The sequence below is a fragment of the Spea bombifrons genome, chromosome 2, assembly GCF_027358695.1.
Source record: "Spea bombifrons isolate aSpeBom1 chromosome 2, aSpeBom1.2.pri, whole genome shotgun sequence".
Taxonomy (NCBI): Eukaryota; Metazoa; Chordata; class Amphibia; order Anura; family Pelobatidae; genus Spea; species Spea bombifrons.
In genome coordinates, this window is record NC_071088.1 from 34,672,900 (window position 1) to 34,696,492 (window position 23,593).

At 40.3% G+C, this 23,593-nt stretch overlaps 1 protein-coding gene across 2 annotated transcripts; it reads left to right on the top strand.

Annotated features, from left to right (window-relative positions):
- DDX3X (DEAD-box helicase 3 X-linked) lies at positions 1-11,368 on the top strand. Of its 2 annotated transcripts, XM_053457450.1 has the most exons (19): positions 1-298; positions 2,661-2,715; positions 2,854-2,904; positions 3,506-3,577; positions 4,112-4,231; positions 4,332-4,449; positions 4,879-5,037; positions 5,116-5,215; positions 5,440-5,575; positions 5,783-5,868; positions 6,157-6,255; positions 6,520-6,680; positions 6,932-7,076; positions 7,322-7,466; positions 7,558-7,739; positions 7,817-7,934; positions 8,221-8,374; positions 8,695-8,822; positions 8,905-11,368. In XM_053457450.1, the coding sequence occupies exons 1-19, from the start codon at positions 254-256 to the stop codon at positions 8,985-8,987; spliced, it is 2,157 nt and encodes a 718-aa protein (XP_053313425.1). In that variant the 5' UTR covers positions 1-253; the 3' UTR covers positions 8,988-11,368. The 2 variants fall into 2 exon arrangements, with proteins under 2 accessions (XP_053313425.1, XP_053313426.1); XM_053457451.1 differs by lacking the exon at positions 3,506-3,577 and having other exon boundaries at positions 3-298.
- The last annotated feature ends 12,225 nt before the right edge of the window (positions 11,369-23,593 follow it).

Genomic DNA, 23,593 nt, shown 5'->3' on the forward strand with positions numbered 1-23,593 from the left:
CCCGGCTCGTTCTGGCGTTCAGTTGGGAGCAGCTTCTCGTACTGTTCGCGTCTCCGTTTCGAAATAGACGAGCGACATTTCTAATAATATCGCTAATAGTCGTCTTTTATTTATTTTGTTTTGTGTTCGAATTACCGATTGTAAAATACATCGACTCCGGCAACTGAAAGACAGATTCAACCGTCAACTAATCCGCCCGGCATCTACATCCGAATTACTGATCGAGAGGTCCCGGCCTTCCTACACCTTAGTTATGAGTCATGTGGCCATCGAAAATGTTCACGGTCTAGACCAGCAGGTGAGTTCGCTGTAACGAGCTGAGTATATGTCGTGTACTCGTGGTGTGAAGCGGATGTGCGCTCAGCCCTTGTCAGACAATGGAGGCCTAGTCATGGGCTCTTCGCCTATGTGCGCAGTTACATTATGCGGAGAAATCCCAGTGGCTGCTGGCCCCTCCTCCCTGGCACATCGTACCAGTGCAGGCGGATCATCTCCTCCTTAGCCGAATGAGGCCTTGTTTCGGCCTTAATTTTCTTCTTCCAATATCTCATTCTGATTACGACTGCCCTAGTGCGTCATGAGGGCCGGGCTGCCCCGGCTGACTCATTCTAGCCCCGTTGTATTGTCCCCCCCCGTCCACGGTAGTTTCTCCTTTATTGCTTTTGCATATTTAATTTATCTTGCGGATGTTCGTGTCCTAATTAGGGTTTGGGAGCAGGCCGCGATGCGGCATTCCTCACAATGGCCGTCTTTATGGGGGAGGGGGGGGCACGCAGCTGGCTTAATACAAGGAAACAAAAAAAAGACTAAGAGGCCGTTAATAATTTGACGCGCGTTCGATTTTTTTTTTTTAATCGTTTTTTAATGTTGGTCACGTTCTAGGCTTTGGATCGCAGCCTCTAAAGCGATATGATTTTTTTTTTTTTTAACTGGTAAACATTTTACGCTTGATGCTTTTAAGTTAGTCCTTTTCTTAGAGTTCATTGCCACGTGTTAAGTATTTTATATGGCGATTATGGGGCACAAGATGCCTTTATTTTCATTGATTCGCTCTCTACTTTTTTAACGGAAAGCAGCCACGCAGAGTTTCTAAGACAATGTAAAGTCTGATCCTTGGATCAAACCAGAATGTGTAGTTATCGCAAATACTTTATTTTATTTTGACAATGGGCCACTTTCTTGTCCAACACTGTAGGTATGTTTCAAAATCCTTTGGCCCATGGCTAGAGGTGTCTTATAATGGACACCATTGGCTGTCCAGTACAACATATTAATAAATCCGAGTGTTAAAACTGAATGAGTTTCCCTAAAATCAAATGTGCTGACTTTTTTTTTTATTATTTTTTTTTTTAAATAGATCCGTAGTTTGGCTTTTTGTTTTTTTTCTTTTAACCTCTTGCCTACCCAGGGTTGGTGTTGCTCTTGTGTATTGGAGCAGAATATGGTTTAGGCCTTTTAGCCTGCGCCAAAATATCTTGACTTGTACTGCTTGCTTTCTGGATCCCAATTGCATAAGTACGCTGCTGTAAAACCCTGTCTAAGCCACAAGATGGGTGTAATTATATGTGTGCAAATGCTTAGCGTAAAAAATAGATCTCGACTGCTCCTCTGCCGTTATACTATTATGTCTTTGCTCTAGCGTTCTTAAGCGTGGGCAATATCCAACTTTTTGTAGCTAAAAAAAAAAACTCTGAAGCGAAGCCTTCCATATGACATCACATTATTGGGAGGCATGTTGTAAACGTTTTAATGTGTTTACGACAGTTAAATAGCTACTGCACAATGTTTACACATGTTCTGTTTACAGCTTTTGAAGTGTTTACAGATAACACATTTATGTAGTAGTGACTCCAAGTTAGTCTTAGATGTTTGTAATGTCAGTGGAATAAGGGTGGTCGGCTTGAGTTCATTGACAAGATCGATCCGTATCACCTGGCTTGAATCGGTCAGATATTGTGTCCCTTCTATGCATATTTGTAAAAGATTTGCTGTGTACATTTGAGACTCTTTAATGACATTTTGTCTGACTTATATAAGCTATACACCTATTTCTAGTGCATGCGGTGTTCAGGCTTTTATTGTTTAATATGGCTATCTTGTCCTATTCCTTAAATATCGCACTTTGGGGGTATGTCTAATGAGCTTGATCGTCACTGAAAAATTATGTAAACTATTTTACTGTAAGGTACTTGGCAATAACTGGTATCTGTTTTTTCAGTCCCATGGATAAAAGCATCTTTCTGCACAAGATATCCTAATTTGTGCAGTGTTAAGTGATTTGGGTTTTTATGGTAGCTTTATGACTTAACATAGCCAGTGTCTGTACGTGTGACTTTTGGAGCCAGTGTTCTTGTGTGATCCACATGTTAAAATAACGTCAGAGTGAATTCTTCTGCTAATGTGTGCGTACCTCAGCAGTGCACTCACTTGAATTGCTTCTGGACTGCCTTAACTTTTATCCTCCATTTTGTCTTGTTTCCGTTGTATCTTTCGTTGCAGTTCCAAACAAAACCAGAAGAGGTCACTTATACGTCAATATTCAGTATATTGAGCATATCCCTGAGAACCTATCCTTCAATAGAACAAATCAATGCATTTACTCTACAGTTTTGTAATTAAATATGTTGCGTTTGAATACTAACTTTTTATTTTAATTTTAGTTTGCTGGCCTAGACTTGGATTCTGCTGACGGACAAAGTGGTGGTGCTTCAACTAGTAAGTAGTGCATTTGTCTTGAGACTGTCTTGTATCTGCTAGCACAGTTGACTTTGAAGATTCTTTCCGCTTCTATTGGAAATGTGCTCTTGAATATAGAACCATGTGATGCTAATCTATTTTTTTCCTTCACTACAGAAGGGCGTTACATCCCACCTCATCTACGAAACAGAGAGCCTCCAAGACAGGGTAAGTTTTTTTTTTTTATTAAGGAAAGTATAACACCACTAGCCTTTGCTATTCGTGCATTGTAGTGAATTCACTGAACATTTATTATTTGGATTGAGTATATGGACTATCATTTATAAATGCAGACTTCAGCTCTGAGCCAGTGCGAGTATGGAGCAGTACACAGAAACAAACGGGCTACCATTAAGTCTAACATAGTAGGGGTCCCAAAGGAGTTAACTCATTCACATTTTATTAAATGGGTAAATCTCTAAAATATAGTGGCATCACTAACAATCATTGGCAATCAATGCCAATTTCTCCCCACTTCTGATCTGCCTGCTGAGCATACCACAAAGTATGATCAGTTGCAGCAGTGTATTAAGGGGTCCCTCATGCAGTATCTTTACTGACACCACAAAAAAGGATTCATAAACTTCTGTTTGGTATGCAGTCTTACTGCCATTAAAAAAACCGTTGCTGCTTGAATCAGTAGGCACATGTGCACTAGTAGAAATAATACTACAGGAATAAACTAGTAATATATCTGCTGTTGAACTATTACCTTTGAAACATGCTAGTGATGAGTAAACTTCATGCTGAAAGATCTATTGTTGTGTAGGTTATCCACGGTGCCCGTACCCTGCTGTAGAGGTGTATAGGGGCTACGGTGATTGGTGGTCACAAAGAAATGGTACGGTTACCTGTCAGTGTATTGGCTGTGCAATAGCTTGGCTTGCATAAGCTATAGCCATTAAGCTGCCTGTGAATTGCAGTGAAATTACACTCGCGTTGCTCAGTTTTGTAACTTTCTGAGCACACCAAAACTGTCCACAGCTTAATGTTTTTACCTTGACTATAATGCAGCAGTCTGGCCTGCAATAATTTCTTGGTAAAGTCTTGTGAGGGTCCCCAACTGACCCTCAGGTCTGTATTTTGAAAACTGCAGAGCAGACACAATCTGAATCCTCCCTTTGTAGAACTTGTTAAAATATTTTAACAATTACACGTGTTGATTTACAACAAGTCTTAATCTTGTTGTTTTCACTTGTAAGAATCTGGCAGCGGTTGGAAGTAATGAACTAATATGCATGTGAAATTAAACCTTGAGATTTTGTCAGCTTGCTTTAGCTCGCTTTTAGACACTAGTTTCAAGTCTGGTCACATGACCCAGGTTAAAGTGTGTTGTATACTATCAGCTTATTCCTCTTCAAATCTCCTTTTAAAGATGCAAACTGGGATTCCCGTGGAGGTAATGGCTATATCAATGGAACCAATGATGATCGTGTGAATGGTTGTGATCGTGGTGGCCTTGGGAATCGAGGTTCCGGACGTACAGACAGAGGAGGTATTGGCAGCGTTGAACTGTATATGTTCATTTGCAGTGTAGAAAGTTTCCTTCAAACGAGCTATGGGCTTTCCTACAGTTTCTGAATTCTTGTGTTTAGGTTTTTATGACCGTGATAATTCTGGCTGGAACTCTGGCAGAGACAAAGATGCATACAGCAGTTTTGGATCCCGTGGCAAAGCAGGTTTATATGGTGATAGAGGAAGTGGAACCAGAAGGTAAGGCTTTTTTATACTCCAGAATCTTGAAGCAAATTATTATATAGAGTATAATTCTGGATATAGAATGCTTAGTTATAAATATTGACATTATTTAACTAATGTGAGTCGTCTGGGGATTTGTTTAAACAACCTACTAAACACCTTGTGTTTTGTGCACACAAGTAAGGTGAAACACTTTTCCTTTGCCCATAAACCTGAGGGTAGTCCTGTGTGCTGTTCTCGCACCTTGGCCACCACATCATAAACTGGTAAACCTCCAAATGTGTCCCAGGTAAGCATGACATACATTGGAATGTAAAGGGTGGTGGAAAGAGGAGGTGGGTGGTGTTGCTGGTCTTGGGTTTATAATTAACAATTAATTTGTAGAGCTCTTTAAAATGTGCCTCAGGTTAGAACCCTATATCTAACTTGTGTTTCTACATGTAGATCTGATGACCGTCGTGTTGATGGCTTTGATGGTGCAGGCAATCGTGCAGACAAGGGAGGATTTGGCAGGTTTGATCGTGGCAATAGCCGTTGGTCCGATGAGAGAAATGATGAAGATGACTGGTCAAAACCCCTTGCTCCAAATGATCGTATAGAGCAGTAAGTAATTGATCATGAGTAGATCTCTCAAATCCCCCCCCATCCTACCAAAACCTACAACCTTGTTTGCTCTTTCAGGGAGCTCTTTTCCGGAGGCAACACGGGCATTAATTTTGAGAAGTATGATGACATTCCAGTTGAAGCTACAGGCTCAAATTGCCCTCCACACATTGAAATTGTACGTATTTTCTTTCTCAGAAAGCTAGGGAAGTGGTCTGGTTAAATCTAACTCTGCAGCTAGCTATTCATAGTTCCTCAGTTTTTACAATAAAAACCAAGACTGGCATATTGTTGGCAATGTTTAATACGGTGCTATAACATTAAGGGCAAACCTTAGTATAAGTCTATTGCTTGCATTTTTATGAGTTTGCTTTTTACAGTCTGAAAATGTGTTCTTTCTAGTTTCAAGATGTCCAGATGGGTGAAATAATAATGGGAAATATTCAACTGACACGCTACACACGACCAACCCCAGTGCAGAAACATGCAATTCCTATAATCATAGAAAAAAGGGACCTTATGGCATGTGCTCAGACAGGTAACTAGCATTAAGGCTTGTGTAATCTTGATGTTGATTCTTCACTTCCTGATTTGTGGTATAAACGTCCCAAACATTCATTTGTAAATATGCTACGGTTCCTTTGCATAAGCTCCTTGCTAGAGCAACTTGTCTATTTACTTTTGGGTTTTTTTGTTTTTTTTTACTTAATGTGGCTCTTACATTTTGAAATGTTCATGCTTTCAGGTTCTGGGAAAACAGCAGCATTTCTTCTTCCAATTTTAAGTCAGATATATGCTGATGGTCCTGGTGAAGCACTTAAGCACATTAAGGTATTGTGAAACTGTTCAAATTTTGCACTGGGTCCATACGATGACTCCTAGAAGTCTATAGATGCTCTCTTGTAGTTTGATAGTAAGTTGGGTAGCTGTGAAGTGGGAAGATAACACTCTTCTGCAGAAACTTCATTCTTGGAAAGACAGTTGCCTTCTAAGACTGCTATTCAACTCTTTTCTATAGAACATTGGTATATAAAGCATGCTAAATTGGGGTTCATGAGAAGTCTGATACTTGCCAACCAGTCTTAGATTTGATTTAACACAACTTTGTAAACTTTGCAGGATAATGGAAGATATGGCAGACGTAAACAATTTCCTCTCTCCCTGGTTTTGGCTCCAACAAGAGAACTGGCAGTGCAAATCTATGAAGAGGCCAGAAAGGTATATTAAACCAGGCAACTTGACATTATTGGTCCTGTGAACCCCATATGTCAGCTGTGGCAAATCTCTAGTTTGGAGTGAAAACATGCTAAAATGCAGCACACTATAGGTTTTCTCAGTACTTGTCAAGTATGTCAAACAAGCTGTTGGTCACTCTTGCTAAAGCAATAACACTTGGTACACAATGCCATCTTACTTTACTGCTGCATAGTGCCAGTGAATCCATAACAGTTGGTGAACCTATATCTTTTTACTTGCATACAGTTTGCATACCGATCCAAAGTTCGCCCATGTGTTGTATACGGAGGAGCTGATATAGGGCAACAAATTCGGGACTTGGAGCGTGGATGCCATTTACTTGTTGCCACTCCTGGTCGTCTTGTTGACATGATGGAGCGGGGGAAGATTGGCTTGGACTACTGCAAGTATGTTAAATAGGATATAGTCAAATGTTCAGGTTGCTTTGGGAGAATGGGTGCAAGACCCCCAGATTTTTCTCCTGTAGGAAGAACTTGCTTGACCATGCATAATGGATTCTTTATACATAGGAATCTCAAACCTCACATGACTTGCACAATTAACCTTTCATAATACAGAATTAACTGGGAGTGTGACTAGAGTCCCACTTTAAGGAACTTTTTGTGTTGTCATTTACCCCTGGTTTTCACTTATACAGGTATCTTGTCCTTGATGAAGCTGATAGAATGCTTGACATGGGGTTTGAGCCCCAGATAAGACGCATTGTTGAGCAAGACACAATGCCCCCAAAGGGGGTCCGCCAGACTATGATGTTTAGTGCCACTTTCCCAAAGGAAATCCAGGTAACTAAAAAAAAAAAAATCCTAATTAACTTCTGCAGTGTTTTCTGAAGCAGAATGCTTGGCTTTCAGTTACAGCTTCTTTCAGGTTGTTCTAGGATTGTTTCAGTAAATAAGTGTCTGGACATTTGAATGGTTATACCTTAAACTTGTATTCGAGGACTAGTGAGCATTCAGCTTCCCTTGTTCTACAGTTGATGAGTTTTTGTGTTTTTTTTTTTTTTTTTTTTTTATATATATATATATAGATCCTTGCTCGTGATTTCTTGGAGGAGTACATCTTTCTTGCAGTTGGACGAGTTGGGTCCACATCTGAAAACATTACTCAGAAAGTGGTTTGGGTTGAGGAAATGGACAAGCGATCATTTTTGCTGGATCTCCTTAATGCAACAGGTAGACTGTTCTTTCTAGAATACTCATGCATTGCTTACATGGCTTGTATTCTCAAAGCTGATTAGTTAAAATGTGCACAATTATGTCCTAGGTAAAGATTCCTTAACATTGGTCTTTGTTGAGACAAAAAAGGGTGCTGATGCACTTGAAGATTTCCTGTACCATGAAGGCTATGCCTGTACAAGCATCCACGGAGACAGGTCCCAAAGAGACAGAGAAGAAGCACTTCATCAGTTCCGCTCGGGGAAAAGCCCTATCCTTGTTGCCACTGCTGTAAGTTCTTAGCATATAGCAAAGTATTATAACTTTCATGTAATTGGCTGCTATAACACCGTGCCTCTTGCTTACAGGTTGCAGCTAGAGGACTTGACATTTCAAATGTCAAACACGTTATTAACTTTGACTTGCCGAGTGACATTGAAGAATATGTACATCGTATTGGTCGTACAGGCCGTGTTGGTAATCTTGGTGAGTTTTGTAGCCTTTATGTTACTCCCTGCTTGATTAGTTTTGGAATACCAATTAAGCTATATGTGGCATTTAACAGCATATGATAAGAACTTGGCTCATCTAGTCTGCCAGTTTCCTGCTTTAGGCTTAGATTCATGACCACTCTTTTGGCCAAAGTTTACTTCCCAAGCACTAACTTTCTCATTAAAGATCAGCTGATGCATAGTACTACACTTAGCATGTCAATATCTAGACTTATAGTCTAGCAATTTCCCTTGCATAATGTTTGGTTTTTCCCCTCTAGGACTTGCAACATCCTTTTTTAACGAGAAGAACATAAATATAACAAAGGACTTGTTGGATCTGCTGGTGGAAGCAAAACAAGAAGTACCGTCTTGGTTGGAGAACATGGCTTATGAACAGCATCATAAGAGTAGCGCTCGTGGCCGTTCAAAGAGGTGACAAATTTATATCCTGGTTTTGCATGGGCTTGGCTGTCTTTAGTTGGTTTTAAGTGTTAAATTGAAGGTTACAAGAGGCCTGTTCATAGAGGAATGATTAACTGGCTCATCTAGCCTGCTTTTACTTTAGCATGGCCTTTTGGATATCATTCCTTTACTTTATACTGTGGTCTGTTCTCATGCCCCTTTACAGAAAGGGCACGATGGGTAATGTCTCCTTGCACACTGGGTCTAGTACCATTTTATGAAAGAAATCCTTGTAATTTTGAATCCTTTTAATGCATGCATAGTTAACGGTTTGAAATGTGATCTTATAGCCGATTCAGCGGTGGATTTGGTGCCAGAGATTACAGAACAAGCAGCGGTGGTTCAAGCACTAGCTTTGGTAGCAGCAGCCGTGGAGGCCGGAGCAGTGGCCATGGAAGTAGCAGGGGATTTGGAGGTGGTGAGTGTCAATTGTACTGGCGATCTATGGTTCTGCTTAATGTGTCTCTCGCAGTGCTTAACAGTAATTGCTCTCTTTACAGGTGGATATGGTGGTTTCTATAACAGTGATGGATATGGAGGAAACTATGGCGGTAGCTCCCAGGTTGACTGGTGGGGCAACTAAGGATGGCAGAAATGACTCAAACCAAACAAGCTAATATGGAAACCACATGTAACTTAGCCAGACTATACCTTGTGTAGCTTCAAGAAAACGTGTACATTAACCAGCTGTGACTCCACGGAATTTTCTTTTCAAGGGAGCTGTGGGCCATGAAGAAAAATGGGGCAAAAACCCGACTCTGAAAGTGTTGGAAGATTTCATTGCTGTAGTTTTGGGGTTTACACCCAAATCCACCCCTCCCTACCAACTGCATTTATTTTGTCTGAGGATAATTTGTTTGTTAATGTACTGTGCCTTTAACTTTAGATAACTTTTTTATTTTAATGTCCTGTTGGCTCAGTATTGCTCAAGATAAAATTGTTATGATAAAATAAACTTATCAAACTTGGGCAAAATCAAACCTTGGCACAAAGGTCTGATACAACACAAGACAGGATTAGTTTCATCCACTAATTAATATTACGAGGCAAAACTTGTGTGCAGTGAGCCTGCATTAGAGCTTCTGTTTATTTGCCATTTTTAGGCAAAACACCCTGAAGCATATTTAAGTTACTAATGTAGCAAACTGTACAAAGTTAATTTCTGATTTGCTCACTCTATCCTGGAAAGGTACTTTGAACCTGAAGTCTTTACAATAAGCCATTCCAGTCACAAAAGGTGTTAAGGACTTGCATTCATACAGAGCACTCTTTTTCAGAGAATGCAAGAAAATACAGGAATTCCTTTTAACAATGTTTAGGCAGATCCATAAGTTGAGCTAGCCAAACGAAGGCCTAACATTTAGAAGGAACATGTAAACTGATCTGAAACTTGAAATAGCTTGTAGGGCGTATCAAATTTTACATATGCCTGTCATGAAATATGGCAGAATGGCTGACCACAGCAGTATGTGGTTCTGTGACAGGCCTGGCTGATTTTGGTCTAATAACGCATGCTAGTGTTGATGTTTTTTGGTCAAGAGGGTATGAACAGGAGGAATTATGCAGCAGGCTTTATTTTAATGCAGATTCACATTACTCTGTTAAGCTGCGTTGAGAGTTTAAAACATACTTGGCTTACAGTAGACTTTAAAAATGGCTCCAGATGAGTAAAACTTAAATCACAAGATCAGTGGTGGAAAAAATGTACGACTGCACAAGGTGTTAAATCTGCTAATCAGTGCAGTTTAGTCAGTTTTAGTTGCATAGGTTTCCATTGTATTTAGTATGTCAATGCTAAATTTAGCCAAAGACTTAATTCTCACCTGTAACATGTCTCTGCCACTTTGGAATTAAGCTTATACTGTGTAGTAAAATAACAATTTTAGTGGCATGGGATTGGCAAAAAAGTGCAATAGATTTGTGTACTGTGCCTTGCTCAACATTTTTGTAGGTGCACTTGACAGTATTGAGGTCTTTTTGTTATGGTGCTATTTAAAATATAGGTGGCCCTTGTACATTTTGCCCATAACTTTATACAAAACTTTTATTGCACATGGCGAGAATTTTTATACAAGTCTTGTGTGCGTGTCCTTTTAACCTCAAATATTTTGTCTCAATAGGGTGGGGAAGAAAAACGCTTTGAAAGAGGTGTAGGGTAGACTGAGATTTATTTGGGACCATAGGAGTGTTAGCTGGGGAAGGAAACTATTTTGCACACAATGGATTTCTAGATACTTTTTGCTGCTAGTTTTGTGTAATATTTATTGAACATTTTGACAAATATTTATTTTTGTAAGCCTAAGTGATTCTTTGAAAGTTTAAAGAAACTTGACCAAAAGACAGTACAAAAACACTGGCACTTGAATGTTGAATGTCAACGTATGCGTGAAATTATATATTTCGGGGTAGTGTGAGCTTTTAATGTTAAGTCATATTAAACTCTTAAGTCAAATTAAGCAGATCCGGTATTGGCGGCACAGCCATAACTCTCTGGTGTAATTGAAATGCAATTGGCAATTTAAAATTTAAACATGCCAAGGTTTTGATACACTTGTCTTAAGATATTAATGAAACACTTCAAAACACATGTGAAGTGTCCAGATTCTCAAGATGTTTGTGTGAGTTTTTGTTTAGTTGTGTGGTTAATTTTTTTTTTTTTAAATATTTCAGTGAATGTCTGGCACATTGCAATCCTCAAAACATGTGGTTCTTTTGTCATATTGGTGTAATCGGTGACTTGTCTTCAATGATTACATATTAGCAAGTATATTTGGCAGCAATACCTTTTTTTAAAAGATGAGGTTTAAAAAAAATCATATGCAATGAATGGATTCAAACTTGCTAATGTCAAGATTGACTCAAGTTGCTCTAGTTTAGTAATGCTTATTGTACTAGTTTAGATGCTTAGCACTGCATGTGCTGTGCATTACTGATTTTATTAAAATAAAAGTTGAATGGCAAACAGTTTGACTTGAGTTATGTTTTACATTGCATGGTCTGATTTCTCTAACCTGTTATGACATCAATTTAGGAGAAAAGTATAGTTAAAATGATACCATTTATTGGCTAACAGTTTAACTCTCAGCCAATCAATGGCATTTTAACTATACTCTTCTGTTTTCTCAATGGCTAACACAGTACAAAACCTTTTTGACATCAATTTAGGAAACCATTATCTGATACATGAATGGCCCAATCGGTCAGATATACCCCATATGAAGGGGAAATACTTGGAAGTTTTCATAGGCTTGTGAAGAGTTGAACTTGCCCTGTTAAATTCACATTGAATAGAGATCTGACTGATATAACTATACGTTACACAAGGCCAGTCAAGCTATTGTTGGTGCAGAAGCTCACTGACGCTGCCTGCTCATGTTTAGTGAAGGCAATTAAATTAAAATGGCAACTCTCCCTTTAGTGAGTAGATCCTCTTGCTTGCCAGCAGCTGGTAACCCCCCTCTTCTTTAGACAAAGTTAATTTATTCATAGGCATCTACTTGAATGTCAAACTAGGGATCCTAGTGGTTAACATTTTTACGACTTTCCCCAGAAAAATACCCATTGGGATATTGGTGGCTACACAACAGCTTGGGCACCCAAAATAGGAAATGCATGTCTGCAAGTATGGCATCCTTTTTGTGCGTCAACTTTGCCAAGCTTGTAAACCACTCCTTCAGTAAGAACAAGGACTGCTCTGGTTAGACCCTGTGCTGATAGTTTAGCAGATTGCATATGCAGGGGCAAATTGGATCCTGAGCACTCCTTTTAGCTAAAATCCTCTCCCCTGGCAAGTTCTATCTTGGATGCTGTATCATTTCTCTATTACTTTCATTATGCAATTTAAACACATGGGTACATAAATGGTTGTAACTTCCTGACCTCTATTAAATATATTTGTGTATTATCCACCTGTGTTTTGTTCACTACCCATACTTGTCTCTACTAGACCAATACCATACTCTGACATCTGGTTTTTATTTGTTTGCTGCAGGTTTAACTAGGTTCAGAGCTTATTACATGTCTTGGTTTTTACATTTACATATACCTGTATTTGCTCAATTATAAGACAAGGTTTTTTGCTCTGCGAGGGAAAATACCCCATCTTATAACTGAGGTCATCTTATCAGACCTCAAATGAGGTCTGACTATGAGATTGAGATCCAGATCCCCTTGCAGCGCTCCTGTCTGGTAACCTCAGCTGCTGCTGGCACTTACACCAGGCGTCTATCGCAAAGTGGCAGCGGTTGTCTACGCCCATTGCGCATACCCTCCCTGGCTGCCAGAGAGGAGAATTCCCTGCAGCACTATGGGGAATTCTCTGCCAGCCGGTGAACATCCGCTCAGTGAACGCAGACAACCCCCGCTACTACTTGTACTTCCGTTGTGGCTTCTATGACCTTCTGGTGCTCACAGAATTTCCGGCGGAACACCCGCTGCCCCCACCAGACACCAGGGAGTCAGAAGCACTGGTAAGTCGGGGGGGTAGTGTGGTATGGTTGGCATATGACTTTCCTGGAGGCAGGGTGCCCCATGATATGCCTTTTAACCCCTTATATGCCACTGCATCCAGAAATGCTTTATACTGCTATATGCCACTGGCATATAGGGATAGGGGGTTAAAAAGCATATAATGGCACAGGGTGGCATATAGGGGTATAAGGCATTTCTGGAGGCAGCGGCATATAGGAGATTAAAGGCATATCAGGGAGGCAGGGGGTATAGGACAGAATGGCAAGCCTGGGGGCAGATGAGCATAACGGGGGGTAGGTTGGCAAATAAAAGGAAATTTTTTCTCAATCGTAGCTTTTATTAAATATGTAAAGTTTACATAAATTAATATTTACCAGTAACTTTTTCCTGTAGGGTCGTCTTATACAAGCTTTTTTTCTTAAATTAACATTCAGATTTTAGGGGGTCGTCTTTAAATCGAGCAAATACTAGGTTCAGAGCTTATTACATGTCTTGGTTTTTTTACATTTATATATACCTGTATTTGCTCGATTATAAGACAAGGTGTTTTTTCTGTTTTTTTTTTTTTTTTTTTGAGCAAATGCTCTGGGGGGGAAAAATACCCCCATCTTATAATCGAGGTCATCTTATCAGACCAATCGTTGCTTGGTAATACTTGATCTCCCTAATCATTTTTATTTTTAGCCTTATTTTTTTGGAACGTTTGCATTTTAATAACATTAAAAAAACATGCAGAATAAGCAAGGTACTAAAATCTTATTGTTCCAAGTTTTTTTGGATTTATGCTGTATCATGTTGACCGCTAAGTGAATTTGAGTTCTAATACTCATTCCTTCTAATGTGCCATGAAGGAAAATGCCTATAACCCCAGTTTTCTTGGACCTTTCACACTCCTGCCACATTAAGTACAAAATAGTTGCTGATTTGCAAAAACACTACAGTTCTGATAATCCAGTTAGCATATAGACTGCTTTACATAATTTACATTTATATTACAATATTTACATTTATTTGACGGGTGTGTGGATCATAGTTTAGAAATAGTTTTAGGATGGAATGACTGCTGCTATTTCGTTATAAGTTGTCTAACACAAACTGCATGATTTCAAGGAGAAAATAAATAAGGCTGTGTCCTGTACTTTGAGTATGCAAAACAGGAGACATGCCATCGGGATTTGTTCCTTTATCTGCTTGTGTTCTGTTGAATTGACAGTAATCCCACAACCACATGCTGTGATTTTTTTTTTCTTGAGATTGAAGGGTCTGCACTCATTAAAAGATTGAATATTTGGCAGTGTTAGAGACAACAAGCCCAGTAAGCTCATTGACAGTAGACACAGACGAGAATGTGTAAGTGTCTCGTTTATTGGCTCATGGCTGTTACTTTACCTTCCTCGGAAAGTACAAAGGAGAAACGGGAATGTCAGGATTTTTAAAGACAGAAGAGGGCAGAATACACAGTAAATAAATTGATTAAATCTAAAAACACGGGGGGGCTGTCAAAGGAAACAGAATCATCATATCAGCAGATTCCATAATGCTAGTGTATCGATTTAGAGTGCGGTTATTACTACGTAAAGAAGCCATCGCTGTCTCTTAACAACTAAGCCTAGTTAAGATGTGAGTTTATCAAGATATTAAGTTCTCACCTATATGAAAGCACGTTCAATTGAACTTGCCTTTTAAAATCATTGCTTGGTTCTGTTCCGATCCAATGTTACGTATTCTTTAAATAAAAACTAAACTCTGAACATGGAATCTACTTTGCATTGACTCCAATGCATTTCGCCACATGCAAGTGTGTGCATGTGTTCTTTTTTTTTTTTTATTATTGTATTTAGAAAATCTCATTTTCCTCCTCCCCTGTCTGTTTCTACTGCTCTAGAGCATGTCGGCAAAAATTATTTGATCCCCTGCTGATTTTGTATGTTTGCCCACTGATAACGAGATGATCAGACTATAATTTTAATTTTGGTAATTTTTTGGTAGCAGTATAAACTGCTTTGTGTGCCCACTATGTAGGTTCTCACCCTATTGAGAGTGTGCCTTGACGTGGCGGGTGAGCGTAATTATGCTTTGGCCAAACCTCTCATTTATATTGTTCATATATTTGTTGCCAACTTTATTAGGGTGAGAAGCGCAGACAGTTTTTTTTTTCTATAATTTTATTTGAATGGTGAGACAGAATAACAAAACGCAGAAAAATCCAGAAAAAGGCATTTCAAATAAGTTATAAATTTGCATTTGCAATTATTTGCAGTTATTGATTTGCATTTTACGCAATGAAATAAGTATTTGACCCCTTTGCAAAACATGACTTACTTTGATTGCCAACAAGGGTTTTGCCACCCAGGGGTCAGACGTTTCTTGTAGTTGGCCATCAGGTTTGCACACATCTCAGGAGGGATTTTGTCCCACTCCTCTTTGCAGCTCCTCTCCAAGTCATTAAGCTTTCGAGGCTGACGTTTGGCAACTTGAACCTTCAGCTCCCTCCACAGATTTTCTGTGGGATTAAGGTCTGAAGACTGGCTAGGCCACTCCAGGACCTTAATGTGCTTCTTCTTGAGCCACTCCTTTGTTGCCTTAGCCGTGTGTTTTGGATCATTGTTATGCTGGAATACCCATCCATGACCAGTTTTCAATGCCCTGGCTGAGGAAGAGGGTTCTCACCCAAGATTTGACATTGCATGGCCCCATCCATCGTCTCTTTGATGCGGTGAAGTTGTCCTGTCCTCTTAGCAGAAAAACACCCCCAAAGCATAATGTTTCCACCTCCATGTTTGACGGTGAGGATGGTGTTCTTGGGGTCATAGGCAGCATTGCTTGAGTTGATGCCAAATAGCTCGATTTTGGTCTCATCTGACCACAACACTTTCACCCCGTTCTCCTCTGTATCATTCAGGTGTTCATTGGCAAACTTCAGACGGGCCTGTACATGTGCTTTCTTGAGCAGGGGGACCTTGCGGGAGCTGCATGATTTCAGTCCTTCACAGCGTAGTGTGTTACCAATTGTTTTCTTGGTGACTATGGTCCAAGCTCCCTTGAGATCATTGACAAAATCCTCCCGTGTAGTTCTCAGCTGATTCTTCACCATTCTTATGATCACTGAAACTCCACAAGGTGAGATCATGAATGAAGCCACAGACCGAGGGAGATTGACAGTTATTTTGTGTTTCTTCCATTTGTGAAAATCTCACCTGAAGGAAAAACAGCCCCAAAACATTAAGGATCCCCCCTAAATCTAATAGGTGGTTCTGCCACCCTTGGCAGCAACAACTGCAATGAAATGTGATAACTGCCAATGAGTTTACATTGCTGTGGCAGAGTTGTTCTAATTCAGCCGAGCAAGAACTGCCTGTCTAAGGTCATGCCATAGAATCTCAAGCGAATTCAAGTCAGGACTTTGACTAGGCCACTCCAAATCCTTCGTTTTGTTTATTTTGTTTTCAGGATTTTCTAGTAAAGAGCAGGATTTATGGTTACAGTTATGGCCTGCAGTTTTCAGCTTTTGTCTAGGTTTTTTTTATGACCTCCTGGATGGGCCGTTCATGTGCTCTTGGAGGAATTTCGGTAGGCCTACTGTTTTTGACGTATAGATTCAACAGGCCTGGCAGGAATCATAATATAAATGAGAGGTTTTGGTTAATAGAATTGGCCAAAGCATAATTAAGCTCACCCACCCTGTCAAAACACACTCTCAATAGGATGATAACCTACTCTTACCTCCTACATAGTGGGCACACAAACCAGTTTATACTGGTACCAAAAACTTATTAATGTGTTGGGGGAGGTGCAAGTAAACTTCCTCCCAATTAACCCCTGGTAAGCAAGCTGCAACCAGACAAATGATGAGCCAACAACCTCAAATAAGTGCAAATGAAAAATGTTGGTACGCTAAGCTAGTCCCAGGCTCAAATAATACAAATGTGTAAAATGAGGCCTACCAAACAGGTGCTAGCATGCTGCAAATACAGTGTAATTGGCTTTACAGTGTATACAAGCACATAGTGTAGACAAACATTGGCAGTATAATGGGTTGTACTGAAGTACTCAGTGATCTTAAATATGGCACTTTTGTGAAATTTGTGAAATGATTGCCCTACTAGGGGTGTGCTTTCAGGGAATATATGGTTTTATGGAGTTAAATTGATATTTGGGACCTCTACTGTGTCTGTGCCTCTACTGGGGCAGGGGGGGCAAATAACAACTGAACTGCGCAGTTACTTTAATATTAGCCCCTGCTGTCACTATATAAATATTAATATTAGCCCCTGCTGCCAATATATATAAATATTAGCGCCTGCTGTCAATATGTATCAAGATTAGATCATGCTGCCATTATATATATATAGTGAAAAAATTGGACCCTACATAAGCATTTCCTTGGGCCCTGCTTCACGCTCCTTAGCATGCAATCACTCCCTCCGCTCCAGCACCACAAAATAGGTATAGATCAAATAAACAACACATAAAACAGCACATGAATGTATAGATCAACTGAATAAGACACAAACCTACATAACTACATACATAAATAATGTATGGAAACATTGCATAGTAGGGATAGATTAACATATTAACACACAAACCCAGCTTTGCATGTACAGATCAATTGAAATTCACATGTGAACTCAGCACGGAAGGCATAGAATCAGACAAACAAATCCTGTATTTGCAGGTATACAATAATAATGTATAGAAACATACCATTGCAGGTATAGATCAACTGGAAATCACATGTAAACTCAGCACTGATGGTATAGATCAAATAAACACACAAACCCTGCTTTGCAGGTATAGATCAACTGGAATTTGCATAAGGACTTGGCAATAAAGGTAAACTCCCCTAAATTACAGGTACAGATCACACCAAAATGCCAGCCCTGGCGTCCACACTGTCCACATAGAACCTGACAAGCACCCAAGTAACACACATAGGACCTGCCATCTTTGTCCCCAAACAGCCGAGCATGAGTCAACATTGTCACCAAACAGCCCGGCCTGTGCCATCTTTGTCACAGAAACACCCTGCCTGTGCCATCTTCCACAAATCCATCTATGATACACTTTTACAGTTACTCACTAATTCACACTTTCATTCACATAATCATTTATTCTCTTACTCACACAAATCATTTGCACATATTCATTAATGCATTCTCAAAAATTCATTAATTATCTCCCTCATTCAGACAATTCATCCTCACATTAATTCATACTCTTCCTCATTCAGACAATTCATCCACACATTAATTCATACTCCCTCATTTAGGCAATTCATCCACGCACTAATTCATGTATTCTCTCACGCAATCTCACTCCTTTATTCATTTCAATATATTTCAAAGTCATCTACCTCTCTCCCTTCCTAACTTCTCACAATCTACCCCCCTCCCTCCCTATTATCTACCCCTCCCTCCCTATTATCTTCCCTATCCCCCCCTTTATACTTCACTTACCTTCCAGCAGTCCTGCGGCGAGAGTCTCCCTGCTCTGCCGTGGTGCGCGCTGCTTCACTGTTAAGTGCCAGAAAAGACGTCATATTCCGGCGCTCAGCATTACAAGCCGTCACAGAGACCGAGCTAGAGGGCTTGCAGAGGAGAGGGGCGCCGATCGGGTACTGAAAACTTGATAAGTGAAAACCACTGGGCGTCCCTCTCGTCCGTTTCACACAAAGTGCCGTCTCTTCAAAAGTGCCGCCTGGGGCAATTGCCCCACTCTGCTCCATAGCAGGGCCGGCCCTGGTGTCAATTACAGCTCGACTGCCCCATCCGGGCCTACCCTCAATGCTGAGTTTGCTTGTGTTTTTTGATGCAATGTTCCGCATCATGATATGGCCATAGAGTAGAGATGTTTGTAGAGTGATGATGGAAGGCACTAGTTCTGTTGGCAGCTCTGGTCTGCTTAGTGTACTTTGCAGTCAGAAAGGGCTGCGGAGTGATGGTGTATAATCCGTTTCACAAGTCCAAAAAGGAGTAGGACGTTGAGGAGCCATGGACTGGTAGTATGATGCTACAGAAAAAAAAAAAAAGTAATTTTTCCGTCTGTCTTCAGTTGTTCCCAGCCGTTAATCAGGATAGAGGTAAGTCAGCCACAGAAGGTCAAGATTTATCCATCTCGGAAGGTCAATCCATATCATTTCTTGAACAATTCCTTGCGCAAGCGAGTGTTAGGGGGCCGTATCAGGGGCTGTGTAGGCGAAGGTAGATCCCACTCTGAAAGCTCTGTTTTACCTTCTTCCAGTGATGTGATCACCCTGAGAATATCTTTCCGGTGAACTAACAATTTGGTGGGGAATCCCCATCTGTAGTTGATGTTGTTTTGCCGTAAGATGGCCGTAATTGGTTGAAACAGCCGTCTCTGGGCCAGTGTATACGCAGAGAGATCTGTAAAAATAGACAAACCTGTAAAGGCCTCAGGAATATCTTTGTTGGAGCGTGCTGCCTGTATAATCTTTTCTTTAGCTTGAAAGAAGTGAATCCGTGTAATAACATATCTCGACACAGATGAGGGAAGGTGTGCGGGTTTAGGCAGGTGGTGGACACGGTCTAAAGTGATATCCATATCTGACAGATCAGGGACCAGGGCCCTAAAATATCCAGCCAGGAAGTCAGGGAGCTGTTGCAGTGTCACAGATTCTGCTATGCCCCTAATTCGAATGTTATTACGTCTGCTACGGTCTTCCATGTTAGCCAATTTATTTTTGAGTATTTCATGATCTTCTTCAAGTAAGTTAAACCGGTCTACTAAATCATTATGAACATTGCTGAATTCCTCCATTTTATTTTCCAAATGGGAGGTTCTTTCTCCCAGTGCTTAAATATCAATTTTTATTTCTTGAGCTAGTTCTCGTAAATCTCCTTGTAGAGAACTGTGTAGGTCTAGCAACATAGCTTTAAAGGCTTTTTCAGAAACTGGAAGACTTACTTCAGAGTCTTCTGCAGGAACGTCTGAGGTTGGTAATGCCTCTTCAAAGCTGGGCCTCTCCCGCGTGTCCTCCGCCATTTTGCGTGGCTGGGAAGAAGTTCCCCTGTTTTTCTTGCCGTTCTTGCCACTTAGCGGCTCTGGAAGCCATTTATCCGCATTGCGCGCCGGATCCTCCGAGGGAAGATTTCTCCTCGTGGGTTTCAGGTAGGTGTCTGCCGCGTATGTGCCGCTCGTGATCCTGATGGAAGCGGAGCTCAGCTAGTGTTATTTACTCTAGTGGCTTGTATATCTTATTCAGTTGATCTGTACCCGTAATGCCCTGTTTCCATGTGTTGTTTATTTGATCTGTACCTAAACTACATGTGGGGGTGTAGCATAGTGAAGAAGGGGATAAAGGGAATCTCGGAGTGATGATGGGGGAGGGCACCATGGGGGTTGCCCGCACAGAGCACTTGAACAACTAAGGCTGGCTCTGCTGGTGGCTGCTGTGTCTCACAGTGGCACTGGTCTGAGTGAAAGCCTCCTGCCACCCTGAACAGGCGTCGCAGTACCAGGCTAATGTGCCAGGTGGCTGGCTCCAGCTCCTCCATTTTGTAATGGAGGAGGACCGGAGACTTCAATTAAGGAAGGATGTAGCCAAGGGGGAGGCAAATGAGGTTTTGCCTAAGGTGACAAACATTTCTGCACTCGCCCTGCTAGAAAGTTCCTACAACCAGAGATTTAACAGAGTTAATACCTTATATTGGGGCAACATAGAAAATTATATACAGTTTTTGGGATGTCAGATGTCCTTCCTCAGATGGAATTTTGGGGTCCTGAAAGCTTATGTGACTACACACGCTCTTCTATGTTCGTCCAGTAGGCTACAAGGTATTAACTGCAACTAAAAACTCAATTTTCCCTTGGGTTAATACAGCCATAGACAACTTCTATTTTGGCTAGATCATTAAGGATGAGCTCAAGTCCTGTTCCAAGAGGATGTCAAATTGGAGAGGTTCAAATAATATAGTGTGGGAATGAGTGATTGGCTGTGATGTAAGGAGCAATTCTTGTCAGTGTGGGATCTGTCAAATGCCTCATTGCATTTAATGTTTAATTACCACACTAATGGTAATTATGTGTAATTTTCTATTCCGAGGTTTCCTTGGATCCCTTTGGCATACTGAGGAACTAGTAAACTTTAATTATATAATATATGATTGTGTACACTATTTGGAACAATTACCTGTGTATCTTCCGAATTATTTCGTGTTTTTATTTGAATTAGATTTTTTAAGTTCATAATTTCTGTGCTTTAGGGTGTGTGTGAATTGCTATGCTTAAAGACACAAGTCCACATTTGTATTATAGTATGGTTGTTTTGATATGTTTATAAGCCCGTATTGCTTCATTATAGTAATTTGTTTTGTGTTTTTGAACTCTAATTTCATGTGGGTTTTATTAATTATGCACTAAATGTTATTACTTGAAGGTGAAGGTACAAGCAACTATTATATCACGCCAACCACATGGCAATCCAGTTGTGTGGATGTGTCCTTTACTATGACCATTCCTACAAAACAGTCACCACTGCCTTCCTGTATTCATACCTGGGAACTCTCCAGGCTCACCCCAAAGTAAATTTCTTCTTTTTGTTCGAGCAGAGGGACAGTGTTTTACATTTGAAATATACTCAGCCCCTGATATGTTGCATCACACATTCTTTTAAGGTGGCCTTTTTTTTAAAAGAAAAAAAGTTGCTAAAAAATGCTTATTTATATGAGTTTTATGCCATATAAATCATAAAGCTGCTTCTTCGGGCCCATCTCAGCCCTATACAAATGTAAACTGGTTGGGGCTAGCCTCTCCTGCAACATTGTCAGCCCTGTCCACCATCCACTGATGATATCAGTCTAGCTGAAGAGGGAGGACAGGGCGCCAGATAGCCGGAGTCTGGAAGTGTGCATATAATGGGCAGAGAGCTGCTGTATGTCTGTTTGTGTATAACACTGTGTGGAGTCCTAGTTATTATGTGGTCATTTGGTTCTAAAATGTCTTATTTAAGCAACATTGCTGTGAAACCAGTGTGAAATTACATTTTTTTTTCTGTTCCAGTCATATCTACCAGCCGCACAAAAAAACCCCATAAGAAATACTAAGGCTGTGGTTCTAGCAGTAGAACAGGCACTGGAAACATTCTGCTCAATTTCGTCTCATGGTTCTCTTGCAGATTGGCCCCGGGAAACTGTAATTTTCCACAGGAGTTGTCAAACAGAAGCAGAGAATTTATTGAAGCTGAGAGTCATATTATGTACACTTTAATGCTTTTTAACATCATTAGGAGAGACGTTTTTTCAACCTGTTCCATAATCCCGGCCAACACTGAGCATATTTTGATAAGATTCCAAAACACAAGATTAAAAAAAAGTATTTTTGATGCTTTTATCTTCAAATGAAAGTGGAGATTATTATATTGAAAAAGAGATTCCTGATATAAATAGAGCAAAATAGAACTTGGGAAGATAATGTGTTTTTTTTTATTACGTGCATACTTCTGTTATAAAGAAAAATAACTCACATGACTTGTATAAGTCAGGCCTACTATTTGTATAAATTAATTAGGTATACAAAAAAGAAAACCCCAGGGCCAGACTAACCAAGGAGCACATGGAGTAATTGCCCCAGATAGTGCTAGTCTTGGGACGACGAGGCACCCCTGGCAATTTGAGGCCAACAGCCGCTAATGAGGCAAGTGCGTCCCTTGCTTCACTGACCTTCCTTTTCCTCCACATACATGGGTTTGTGTCCTGCTGATGAGACAAGGAAATGTTATCCTGATATGCATGGGACAGTGTTGACCAGGAGTTATTTGCCACTTGCCAACAGTCCTGTCGAAAGTCACAGATTGGCACCATATTGGTTTCACATGCACAGTGCCTATTTTACAGTGAAACAAATGCAGTAGTTAGGTTTTAGACCAGGTGGGACGTAATGTGATGCCAATGATTAATATGAATATGATTTGACATCACCATATCTGGGAACTTCTGGGCTCCGGCTTCCCGGAGCCTTCCCTTGCGGGACGCAGCTAGGAATGTCCACTGACGTTGGTGGGAGGTCCTGCTGACGTTGGCGGCAGCGGGAAACACCACCATTTAAAGGGAAAATGGGCGGGGACCGGAGATGCGGTGCTTCACACGGCAATCTCCGGGTCAAACCCGGAGAGTTCCCAGGTGTGGACATCACCATGAATGTAGAGGAATCTGCAATAAAATAGTGGCTCGCAAGAAAAGAGAAACTCTAAGCTCTTTAATCGGGTACAAAATCTTATTAACATGACGCATAATATTATTTATTTGAACAGATTTATTTAGTATTAAGTGATGTCATAAATTAAGCTGGTCAGAACTCATTTTATGATATTCATGAATCTGAACTAGGCAGATGCAGTGGATGTGGCCTATATGGATTTTGCAAACCCACAGAGTGGGTTACTCCATAAATTGCATATCATTAGGAGAAAATATTTGTACTTGGACAGAGAATTGGTTGAATACAGAATTGGTTAAATATTGGTTAAAGACAGAATACAGACGGTTGATATAAATACACCAATTTGTAGCTGAACACAATTTTTAATGGAGTGTCCCAAGCGTCTGTCCTTGGTCCTATTCTTTTATTTATGTATTTAATTAATTAATTAATAACATGGAACATGACACAGAAAGCAATATTTTGATATTTGCACATCACTCAAGATTATTTAAGGCGATTAAATGAAGATTGGAAACCATCTCCCTGCAGATGGATTTA

Coding starts and splice junctions, on each gene's coding strand:
- DDX3X (XM_053457450.1), top strand. CDS start 254: ATGAGTCATGTGGCCATCGAAAATGTTCACGGTCTAGACCAGCAG. Junction 7,467..7,557: donor GGATCTCCTTAATGCAACAG/GTAGACTGTTCT, acceptor ATTATGTCCTAG/GTAAAGATTCCTTAACATTG. Junction 7,740..7,816: donor CTATCCTTGTTGCCACTGCT/GTAAGTTCTTAG, acceptor TCTTGCTTACAG/GTTGCAGCTAGAGGACTTGA.